Genomic DNA, 12,858 nt, shown 5'->3' with positions numbered 1-12,858 from the left:
CACTTCAGCAGTTTTGTTTTATTTTGTTATTTCGAGTTGTACGGTTGTACCCGTATCTGATGTATCTCTACGGCATCTGGTTGCTGGTCATGTTCCTTGGACAGCCAGGCTGCAGCTACACGTTGAGTGGTGGTGACCTTGTCACGAGGCTTTGCCACAGAAGGGATCAGTGACCGTGTGCGGACGCTGTGGCAGCTCAGATGTCTGCTCCCCGAGCTCCCCGGGCTGCTGGCAGGTCGTCTTTAAATAGATAAGCACTTTAGTCATGTGCCAGAGAGAGGCCATGGCCTTTGCGTAAGAAGTCTGTCCGTCTCAGCGGATGAATCAGCAAAATGTTCTTCCTCCTATTAGTTCTCTGAATAATGGAAGATTACAGACTTTTGTTCACTCTCTTCCCCCTGAGATGTCCACCGTTACGTCATTTGGGGGCTGCTTTCTTTGAAAAAGACTGGAAGAATGTCAGGAACCTGACCTTAAATCTTCTGCATATTATGTCAATTCGAGTGCTGATTCATCGCATCCAACCACCAACTTTATTTATTAAGCACTTTAAAGCAACCAAAGTGGACCAAAGTGCTGTACAGAAAATAAAAATTATCATAAAAGACATAATTCACATAAAATTGTAACCAAAATACAACTAAAATAATTAAAAGCCATAAAACATGAATAAAAATAACAACCATACGATAAAAACAATAAAATCAAATGAAAGAATGAAGTCAACGTCTCAATTGTCAAAGGCCAAGGAGAAGAGATGGGTTTGCAACAAAGATTTAAAAGCAGACAGAGATGAGGCCGGTCTAAACTGCTGAGGCAGGTTGTTCCGCAGTGGGTACTTCCACTGAGCCTTCACAGTACTTTGGGTACTTTGGGAGACTAGAAGACCATCTGCAGCGTGGGTGGGGTCCATCATGATGTAGGAAGTCCTATTCCTGCATCTAGTGACGGAAATGTTGCCAATAGAGGGTCAGCTTCTGCCAGTGATCTTCTGTGTAGATGTAGCGGCCGTAGTCTCTTTTGTCTGTGTTGTTTCTGTTGTGACTCCTCCCCTTTGCTTCTCTCAGGATGCAACCCCGCAGTCTCCAGCATGGGAGGCAGACGCTCTGACCAGTCAGCTAAAAACCTGGGTTCGAGCCTTGGTGGCCAGAGTGTCCTTTACCTGTAGTTGGAGTGCGGCCCATTGACTACTATTGCACAGTGACTCCTACTGGCCTCCATCACACTCACATACAGTTTACCCTACACTTCCCTATCCTTGGCTTCATCCTCTAACTCTTCCTAGGGGATTCTGAGGCATTCCCAAACCATCTGGGACATATAATGTCAGAAGCATGGCCCAAGCAGTGGGTCACCCCTTCGAGTCTGGTCTGCTTGACGTTTCTTCCTCAAATCATCAGAGGGAGTTTTTCCTTACCTCTGTCACCTGTGTGCTCTCTCTGGGGGTTGGTAAGGTTAGACCTTACTTGTATGAAGTGCCTTGAGGCAGCTTTGTTGTGATTTGGTGCTATATAAATGAAAATAAATTGAATGTAGTCTCTCTAGTTTGTCCTGGGTCTTTCCCAGAGACTCCTCCCAGTTGTATCTGCCTGGAATTCAGCAGATGTCTGACCCATCTCAGCTGGCTCCTTTCAATGTGAAGAAGCAGTAGCTCTACTCCTGGTCCCTCCCAGATGTTTGAGCTTCTCACCCTCACTCTCACCCTCACTTGCATCTGTGACCTTGTTCTTTCAGTCATTCCCCAAAGCTCATGATAAAGCCAGTAAATCGAGAACCTCACCTTCTGGCCCAGCTCTTTTTTCACCACGACTGTATGGTATAGTGTCTGCAGGACCTCAGACACAGCCCCAATCTGTCTGTCGATCTCACACTCCAACTTATCCCCCACGAAAGAACAAAACCCTGAAATACTTTAACTCTTTTATTTGCTTTGTCACATGTGCGATATAATTTATTTCAGGTTTGCAATGTTTCCAAACGTCTTAACAGACCAAACTTATTAATATTTAAGTGTGTTTGTTGAACACCGTCTATGAAGCATCGTTAGCTTGCTATAATGTAAGCGCCTAGCAGTGATGTTGCAACTTTGCCAAAGTGCTTTTACTGTGAAATGATTGATTAGGAAATTATGAGTTTTTAACACTAACTTTACAAGAAGCTCCCCGCAGCAGGTAGCCCACTGGCCTGAATTAGGCTGGATACTGGCCGCCATTTAGGTGTGGGAATTCCCACTCCTAAATGACCAATAGGAGAGCAGCGCTTGTGCGACACCAAAGTGAGGCTGACATTAGCGTCTCTGCTGCGAACCAATCACAGGCTAGGAGAGAGAGGCCAGTATCCGGCCTAATTCAGGCCTGTTGTCAGGCTACACAACAGGTCTCAGCTTGTTCCTGTTATTTTTAACAGGTTTAAAGTGTGCTTTAAATTGATTTGGGTTTCTTGTTTGTTTGTTTTTTTTATTGCAGAAAAACAGTGTTGACCTCAGCTTTGAAAATGAAAGAAACTGAAAACAACCTTGTTTGATGCTAAATAACATCCTAAGCCTAAGCTGCTCCTAATTTCCATCATCCATCCAACAGGTAGCAAGTAGGTCCATGGGTTATTACATAAGTACCACAAAGTTCTTTTTTTGATTGATGTGGCTCATTAAAAATCATCCGATTTTAAGTAGTATATCCTCATTATATGCACTTTTAATTTGGAGGTGTGCTAGATGATGGCGTTTGTTGTTTTTGAGTTATAGTGTTAAAAACTGGAGGGCATTGACTCAGTCATTTACAGTATTGATCTATTCATTCACTCACTGTATTTGGTAGATGCATAGGCGTTTGGGTATTAGAAAGGAAGTGACATCAAATGGAAGAATATTTTCATGATTTCCAGAAATACTGTGAGGTTTTGGTCCAGCAGCAGCGTTACTCAGTTGCAGCCACAGTTCTGGAACTTCCTTCCAATGAATATCATTTTGTCGTTCCATCTCCAGGGGGCCCATCATGTTTCCTGATGCCGTGGAAGTGGCTGGTCGGGTGGAGGGCCTGCCGCTGTCCTCGCCGCAACTGCTGCCAGAGCCAGAGGAAGAGGAAGCATCTGTGGAGAGGGGCCCAAAGAGAATCGGGCGCTACCGCCAAAGTCTTCATCTTCTAAAGCCCTTCAGGATCACACACAGGTAAACAATATCCGAGAACTGTGAGCTTGTTTTGGTTTCACAGGTTGAGTCTCCTTAAGTGGAGCAGATGTAATGTGTCCATATTTGCCATCTGTGTGTGTTTACTGTATGGGAGTAAGAGGAGGCCATGAGTAGGTAAAGAAGGCTTATCCTCCAGTAACAGGCAGCCATGTGATGACTGATAAATTACCTCCTTTTTTCGCCGCTCCTTCACATTTCTGTGAAGTCTGTGCAAATTACTGTTCAAACATTACAGGCACAATTTGTCTTTTTTTTGAGTCTGCCAAGTAAAAGCATCGTTCTTTCTCAGGTGGCCTGTGCAGGCCTGCACTGTTAACATAACACCTCTGTGTGTCTGCATTTTTAGACATCTCATCCATTTCCACGTCTTCTTCTTCTCTATTCCAGGCATCAACACCCAGTTGATAACGCCGGCCTCTTCTCCTTTACGACTCTTCACTGGCTCTCGCCTTTGGCAGTCAAAGCCTATAAGGCATCCAGCTTGTCTACCGATGATGTGTGGGGGCTGTCCTGCCACGAAGCCTCTGAAATCAACTGCCAAAGGTGATGTCACTGTCCAGGTTTACCTGATGAAAGGGAGGTATGAGGTAAAGATATATTTTTGTCTTGGTTGGCAACAGACATATGAAAAAAATTATGAGCTGTCAAGCTACACAGCTCAGCGAAGTCGGGGAAGGTCAGTTTAAATGCTACCAGTTTTGCTTTCAAAATTCTTAGTAGCTTAGGGCCCTGTCCCACTGGCGTTTAGGAGGATTTGCGTATGGATTGCGCACAAAATTGGCCCATATTCACCAAACATCCGCAATATCCATGTAACATGCCTGTATGAGTCGGCCGTCATCCAAACACGCCTGTGATCATCCGCAGAGGCACGCATGTCCGCAGCCAGGATTTTTGAGCTGTTCAAAAATCTGAATGCGGATGACATCCGCCTCACATACTCCATACATACTCAGTTCATACAGAATACATACTCACTCTGTATATCTGCCATTAACCGCTGATATCCGCAACTGACGGGGATTTGCGGCTTAGCAGCGGACCGGGACAGTGTGTAAAACAGATACATTGCATGCCCATCATGTCCACATCACAAACTAAAATATGTTGTAGCGAATGCATACAGATTGGCCATGAATAAAGCGTTTTTATTACATCTGCTTTGCAGCTGATTTGAGGACAATCTGTGAATGCATAACAAACACGTCACGTAAACCCAAAGTACTATATGGGGTCTGTTAGAAAAGTATCCAACCTTTTTATTTTTTTCAAAAACCATATGGATTTGAATCACGTGTGATTGCAGAGCTTCATCACGGCGTTGCTTTGCGCCATGCAGCTCCACCGCAACGCGCGGAATTCCTCCGCTCCTCTTTTCATGACAAAAACTCCTGTAACAGTGGAATGTGCCGTTCATTTCCAGACTGGACGCTGTGTTTTATCCGGGACGTCCTCTGACTAGCACAGGAATTGCGGAAGATGTGGACATCAGCACTTTTTTGGCACATTGAGACAGACGTGCAGAGAAATTCCGCGCGTCGCGGTGGAGCCGCATGGCGCAAAGCAACGGTGTGATGAAGCCTCATAGGACATGTTCTGGCACATCCAGGCCTATCCACAATTTCTCGGTTAGTCACATGACTGAAAACCCACCGACAGCCGTCTGAAAGCCATCTCAAAGCCGTCCTGTGAGACCAACACAGAGGTGGTTTTGTGCCGCGCCATGAGCAGCACGGTGGCGCATCCGTCCGCTTTTCTTTCCATGAAAAAAACTCCTGTAACAGTGGAATGTGCCGAAAAAGTACTGATGTCTACGTCTCCTGCCGTTTTTGTGTAAGTCAGACGACGTCCCGGATCAACAAAGCCTTCACGTTGGAAATGATCTGGTTGTTTCAGTGGGGTTTGAGCCTGTCGATCGGCGCTCGGAGTGCGGCGCGCTCTCAGCAGCTGTGGGTGGTCTTTAAACCGGCTGGAGCACTCCTTAATCTGTGTAATCCCTGTAAAATCGTCCCTCAAAGCCATTTGAATTTTCCGAATGGTTACCACCTGGAGGTCTCTCACAGTTTCTGGAAAAAATTGATGCAGCAAAGCTCCAAATCGTTCAGACATTTATTCGCAATAAAAATCAGACGAGAGGGGTGGACCACTGTTCACACAAAGCCTGCTCACAGGCGAATGACACAACCGACAGGCGTGAAAAAACTCACGCATGTGCACGAAGGTTCAAGCTTGGCTGATGCAATCACACGTGATTCAAATCCATATGGCTTTTGAAAAAAATATAAAGGTCGGATACTTTTCTAACAGACCTCGTATGTGGCAGAAAGCGACATACCTGCCAGTCAGTGCCGGTCCGGCTGTGTAGAGCCACAAAGACGTAGCTGCTGCAATCCAGGACTTTTATTTAACACCAACAAAAGGAAAAGTTGTTGTTTACCCACAACTCACGCTGAAGTTTTTTTCTGTGACACTCTCAAAAAAAAAAAAAAAACACGTCTCACATCCCGAGTGGCTTCCCTCCTCCCGCTCCCCAAACTCATGAACAGTTAACACTCGCATGACATCAAGAACATTAACTCTGTGATCAACTTGTCCAAGGCCAGCAAATGCTCCAGAGCCTGTATTGTTGGTGTGAATAGTGATGCTGACGGCCCAAGTGAGCTTATTTTATGACCGCAATGCAGATGCCGTGCACGCGCAACACATGCGCGATGCACTCATAATACACCCGTAATATTGCCGTGATAATCTCAATGTGTCGGATCCGTTTCCTCACTACATGCGTTATATAACCGTGATTGTTCATCATATATTTCGCTATGTATTATTAATATATCCGTAATTCATACTGGGACATTTGTCATTTTTGGCCATTTTTGTTGCGGACGACAACGAACGCCCGTACTTTGTATACTCAATTCATGCGCAATTATTCCTCTCCCCAGTGGGACAGGGCCCTTAGCCAGACTCCTGATCGTCGCAACTCAACTTAACCATGAACTGGAAGCAGCCTGGTGCACGCTCAACAATGGCAAAAGTTCAACATTAAGAATTGAGGATGAGTTTACCCGGACTCTGTGTACCAGGTTAACATGGAGTTAGGCCAAGCCAAGCCGTGACTAGATGTGTCTGAAGAACCATTTATGACATGCAATATTTCATTCATCTAAGTGATGGAGACTTACCCTTCTTCTTAATGTGATGAAACATTATATGTCAAATAGTTACTTCCTTGTTTCAGTGATGATGTCCAACTCTCGGTGGAATTAAATCACAACAAACACACTGTGTTTCCCTATGTTTAAACACACTGTGCTTCCCTGTATTTCTCTGACATAAGGACTTAAAGTTTCACTTCAGACAAGAAAACATTACAATCTCATTGTCACCAATATCAATGCCCCAGTTGGACACACCTGCCAAGTATGGACTGAATGTGTAGCCTTAATTGTTTTTTTTTGGGGGGGGGGGGGGGGGGGGGGCTGAAGTTGGTGGGTGAGCTGAGATGGTATTCTGGGTCTCACTGCACTGCAAAGTGTATTTGAAGATAATAAAGTCTTGTCTTTGGACCAACTGGGGAAATTTGCGGTTGCTGCAGGAAAAGGTTGCAAGCCGGGATCCTTTTGGTGGCATTTAAGACCAAAAGGCCAATTATGAACTTGGGGAGTGTCTGCGGTGGTATCCCTCTGGCTTACCTAGGTTTGTTTCCCAGTGGTGAGAATGGACATGCAACGTCCAAAACAACTTCTCTTTCTTCAGTCAACTTTCTACTGGATCACGTTGTGTTGTCGCTCCTAAGTAGAGGTACAAGGATGTCCTTAAAATAAGCTTTAAAGACTGCAAGATTGTTGACTGGGCTACAGCCCCAGCAGATAGATTGGTTTGGAGGAAAACGGTTTGTGATGGCATCAGGACCTTTGAGACCGATAGACAGAAAGCTGAAGAGGAAAGACAGGCAAGACAGAAAGCTGCTGAAACTCTGAAACAGTTGGCAGCCTCCTAGTTAGATGCCTGGATGAATTTCTTCTGGACCTCCATGTTCGTGTTAAGTGGCAGTGATGATGCTGATGATGACCTAGGGTTGTTCCCAGTAGCTATGTCCCTTGCTGACATAGTGGGCGAGTGCCCTGTGTGCCTGCACATTTGTAACACATCAGGTCACTCCAAGAGAGGTGGAGGGCTGCTGAAGTTGGCAGATGAGCTGAGATGGTACTACTCTGGATCCCACTGCACTGCAAGGTGTGTTTGAAGATTACACATAATCTACACAGTTATCTGAATGCTCAAGCATTTGCTTAATATGATGCGACACTTTAGCACAAGCCCATTGCTCTAAAAACATTATGGCAAGTTTAAGAGAAATTTACAAAAGCGTTCCCGTAAGAGACCCAGTGTTTTACTAAAGTTAAAACCCTGAACCTTGTTATGTGCCGACGCGGGTTGAGGAGCGGACCTGCGTCTGACTGAACCCAGCGCTAAAATAACCAGAAAGCGGTTCCAATAACAAAACAATTTATTTTCCCCTTCTTGTGCAATACACGGTGTACAAACATAAAGCGCGTCTGTCTGGTGGAGTGAAGGACGGCGCGCTCTCCAGCGTCCAAAGGGATCGAAGCCCGGCGCCTCTGGACCCACGTTCACCGCCAAACACCCCCCAGGTGGACACAACAAACCGACTCTGCGAAGGATAGAAAAGGTGAGATAAGTCAGCAGCTACAACTAATATCCTTCAAAGGCACACACTATCAGCAACACATTCAGGTCTGAATTTAAGCTTTATGTAAATGAGCAGCTTCTCACAACAGGTGGAGGATCATCTGTCCGCACGCCACGGCCGTGAGAAGCGAGCTGCACAACTCTCATCAATATTCACATATACTGCGTAACAAAATACCAAATTACTGTTAACAATTATTCAGACAATCAAATCACCTCTGATGTGTGCTGACAGCATGTGTCCCTCACCCGTCCTCCTTCACAGGCACGATGTGTCAACCCAGGCGCGGTCCTCAGCGTCTCACAAACGAACATCACAAGGTCGAGTTCCCGGCAATTCTGCTCGAATCACACATGGCTTAAATGCAGAACGCCATCTCATTATCTGCTTCAGCTGAAAGTCTTTAAGGTTGCACGTGAGCATCATCCACAGGTGCTGCATATCACGTTGATGAGGGTGAAGGACTCTTCTGCCAGCACCTTCTCCACAGACAATAAATCAGTTTGCATACCACCTGGAGAGCAAAGAAAAGAAAAGAACACCCAAAATGCCCAGCCAAACCCCCCCAACACAACAGAACCTGTCCTTTAGTGTTTTTTTTTTTTTTTAACAGTGTAGGTAGTAGTGTAGTGGTAAAATCCTGAGGTGAACTTGGTCTCGGCGAGGGTGGTCGCATGTCCTCCTCTCTCCTCTCTTTCTGTATTTCTCTATCTCTGCCCCAACCTTCAAAAGTCCCAACTTCACCAGACTGTGAATTCTTCAAACTATATTTGGAATAACCATGGAATTGATCAGCTAGTCCCTCAGCGCTATTGACACCATCTTTTCAACAAGGAAATCAAGGCTGGGGGACCCGGTGTGAAGATGAATTGCTCTTTTAGGAATCAGTAAAGTTGTTTGAATCTTGAATCTGCGTTGTGCTGTTGCACTCTCAGCACGTGGGAAGGTCACTGGGGTTGTTTTTTCTTCCATAGACAAACAGTGAAGGACCTTTGGTTTTTGACATGTGAGCAAGATTAATGTGGCAATAAATATGTGCAAACATATACGGTAACAGGAAAACAGGTGTCCTGCCAAGGCTCTGGCGTTGCATTTGGCACCGTCGTAGAGTGGGAATTTGCAGTTATAACAGTTCCTGCTGTGAGTGGATTTTCAGGCTTTTTCTTTTTCATGTTTGTGCCGTCTCTGAACAAATGTTGCTGTCCGTACAGTGTCTGATTGTGCAGTGAGAATTGGTTAATGAACATCCAGTACAGTTGCATATCAGTACAGCAGGGCTGTGCTGCGTAGAAAAGGTGCTAAGAATAACAAAGATTAGAGATTACGGTGAGTGTTCATGCCTGACTTGATGTTACATCACTGCTTTACTTGTGACGTGCGTCTTTCCCTCTTATTAGCCGTCAGTGACTGGCTTCAGGCTCGCCCAGGCCTGTGCCCCTGCCAATCTGTGTGAGAAATGTCAGCAGCTACAGAGAATGAACTTACAAAAGCTCAGTAGGTGGTTGTTTTTGTTTATTGTTTTATAATTTATTGAAAATGAAACTAATGCCTTTTCCATTTCGTGGCTGTGTGACTCAACATAATACAGGGTGGTGACTGTTTGAGGAAGTCCAGTCTTCTGTGGAACTTTTGTTGGTGTTGAAATTAAATGATTAACATGACCTCAAATACAAGGATGCCCATATCAGAGGGTCAGCACAGGTCACGTGGTATGGAGGCAAAGTGAAAGAGGTGAGATTGAACTGGTTCGGACATGTGCAGAGGAGGGACATGGGGTATATAAGGAGAAGGATACTGAGGATGGAGCCACCAGACAGGAGGAGATTTAAGTATGTGGTGAGGGAGGACATGCAGGGGACAGGGTGAGACAGAGATGGAGATAGATGATCTGACACCTAGTGTACAGCCAACAGAAAATTAAGACCAGTTCAGTCTGAGTACATTTAAACCCCATTGTGTTCTCCATGGATATGCATCAGCATCACAGAAAGTCAGGCTTTGAAACCTTTTCCATGCCTACGGTAGAACCCATAAAGAGTCCAGGGGGTGTGCATGATTGTTTTTTTTTAACTTGCACTTTTGATGCTCTGTGTGCTCCTATACGCCTATACAATGCTGCTGGAACCTCAATTTCCTTGAGGGAGTCTTCCCAAGGGATTAATAAAGTTCTGTCTAATCTAATCTAATCTAATCTAATGATGAATTGGGATAGTCCATCGTCGTCCATCAGTATATGTTCTGTTGGTGAAAATTTAAGCCCCAAACTCACTTTCACAAATATGTATCCCAAAAGGTCATGGTTTGAAACCTTGTCTCTACCTTGTAAAACCTTAAAGGGTCTGGGAGGGTCCTTGGTGAATGGGGATATTCCACAATTGTGTGGTGATCTTTTAATAACTACATCTCTGGATTTTCAATATATCTTAAAAAATGTATCCCCCCCAGAACTTTGACAGACTTTGGTAATTGTGTACATTTCCGTGAGGCTATAACATTGTCATATATGCTGTTACATCACCGTGAGGTATTGTAGATGTTGTGTTATGAAATCTGAGGAGTTGAGAGCTGTGTTACTGGTTAACATTTTAGCCAAATCCCTGAAACCTCAGTCATGGTGCAGATGAAACATCATCCAAAGTATACTTGAAGGAAACCCAAGACGTTTGGATGCAAATAAATCAAAGTTCTGCAATGGTCAAGTAACCTGATCGACAGAGTATGACTTCTGAAAGGCAAATGCCCCTAAACCAAAGATAGCTGCTCTGATTCCCAGGACCTGGTGACGTCTTTTGTTTACAGTCTCAAGCAGTCATACACTGCAGATCCATCCATCCATCCATTTTCTTCCGCTTTATCCAGAGTCGGGTCGCATTGGCAGCAGCTCAAGCAAAGCCGCCCAGACCTCCCAATCCACACACACCTCCCCCAGCTCCTCCGGGGGAACCCCAAGGCATTCCCAAGCCAGCCGAGAGATGTAGTCCCTCCAGCGTGTCCTGGGTCTTCCCCGGGGCCTCCTCCCAATGGGACGTGCCCGGAACACCTCTCGAGCGAGGCGTCCAGGGAGCATCCAGAAAAGATGCCCGAGCCACCTCAACTGACTCCTTTCGACATGGAGGAGCAGCGGCTCGACTCCGAGCTCCTCCCGAGTGACTGAGCTCCTCACCCTATCTCTAAGGGAGCGCCCAGCCACCCTGCGGAAGAAAACTCATCTCGGCCCGCTTGTACTCCGATCTCGTTCTTTCGGTCATGAGGCCAAATCTCATGACCATAGGTGAGGATCGGAACGTAGATCGATCGGTAAATCGAGAGCTTGCCCCCCTACCTCACCTCTCTCTTCACTGCAGATGCTGCACCGATCCGTCTATCAATCTCACGCTCCATCCGTTCATCACTCGTGAACAAGACCCCGAGATACTTAAACTCCTCCACTTGAGGCAAGGACACTCCACCGACCTGAAGAGGGCAAAGCACCTTTTTCCGGTCAAGAACCATGGCCTCGGATTTGGAGGTGCTGATTTTCATCCCGGACGCCTCACACTCGGCTTGCAAACCACTCCAGTGCACGCTGAAGGTCCTGATTTGACGAAGCAAACAGAACCACATCGTCCGCAAACAGCAGAGACGAGATTCTGTGGTTCCACAAACCAGACCCCCTCTACACCCTGGCTGCGCCTAGAAATCTGTCCATAAAAATAAGAACAGAAACGGTGACAAAGGGCAGCCCTGGCGGAGGCCAACGTGCACTGGAAACAGGTTGACTTACTACCAGCAATGCGAACCAAGCCCTGCTGCGGTCGTACAGGGACCGGATAGCCCTTAGCAAAAGACCCCGGGACTCCGTACTCCCGGAGCACTCCCACATGGTGCCCGAGGGACACGGCTCGAAAGCCTTCTCCAGATCCACAAAACACATGTGGACTGGTTGGGCGCACTCCCATGAACCCTCGACGCACCCGATGGAGCGTGTAGAGCTGGTCCAGTGTGCCGCGACCAGGACGAAAACCATACTGCTCCTCCTGAATCCGAGGTTCGACCATCGGTCGAATTCTCCTCTACAGTACTCTGGAATAGACCTCTACCGGGGAGGCTGAGGAGTGGATCCCCTATAGTTGGAACACACCCTCCAGTTCCCCTTCTAAACAGATGGGACCACCACCCTGGTCTGCCAATCCAGAGGCACTGTCCCCGATCGCCACGCGATGCTGCAGAGGCATGTCAGCCAAGACAGTCCCCACAATCCAGAGATTTAAGGTACTCAGGACGGATTTTATCCACCCCAGGAGCTTGCCACCGAGGAGCTTTCTAACCACCTCAGTGACACTGCATATGATTTTATTAAAAATGATCATTTAATTTTTTATGGCGTTAGTTTCATCCCTTAAAGGGCAGAACACTACATGCAAAAAAAAGTCTTTAATTCTACTGTATTCAACCGAGGAGAATGCAAGTATTGTCACATTAAAGTTGTATGGATGCGCTTTGAGTTCATATCATTGCTCTCTTTCAACTTCTATATGGTCTGGTCAACATTTTCTATTGTGTGAATATTTATGTGTTTAACTGTGTGTGGTCACAGCTGTCTAGGTTTAAGTGAATTCTTCTGTTGATGGTACTGGTGCAGGCTCAGATGTTAAGAGCCTTTATGCTTTTGTTTTACGTGGTAAAGAGCTCATAGATTGGCATGGATGAGAGGGAGGGGGGGGGGGGGGCAGTTATTTTGTGTTCACATACAACTGTAGCCTAGCAGGAACAGTTAAGCAATGCCAATGGAAAGCAGCGCCGATAGCAAGCAGGGAATGTGGGGGGGGGGCACCCTGAGAGAGTTGTCACTTGTCGGTGCTCAGGGAGGTGCGAACCTTGAATGTGATGTCCTTGCCAACACACTTCTGAAACATTAACTTCTCTTGCCATCTGGCAGAGGTTCAGGATGGCTGCTAGCAACATTTCAGTTCCA

At 46.1% G+C, this 12,858-nt stretch overlaps 1 protein-coding gene across 1 annotated transcript in view; it reads left to right on the top strand.

The window, feature by feature from the left end:
- Positions 1-12,858, top strand: part of wu:fb13g09 (multidrug resistance-associated protein 5) — a 141,292-nt gene that overhangs the window by 11,728 nt on the left and 116,706 nt on the right. Inside the window, 2 exon segments of the mRNA XM_034181897.1 lie at positions 2,984-3,166; positions 3,575-3,730. Of these exon segments, the coding sequence (XP_034037788.1) occupies positions 2,994-3,166; positions 3,575-3,730 (329 nt within the window). The 5' untranslated portion in view covers positions 2,984-2,993.

This window comes from Thalassophryne amazonica, chromosome 11 (genome assembly GCF_902500255.1).
Source record: "Thalassophryne amazonica chromosome 11, fThaAma1.1, whole genome shotgun sequence".
Lineage (NCBI taxonomy): Eukaryota > Metazoa > Chordata > Actinopteri > Batrachoidiformes > Batrachoididae > Thalassophryne > Thalassophryne amazonica.
This window is presented reverse-complemented; position numbering and strand designations above follow the sequence as displayed.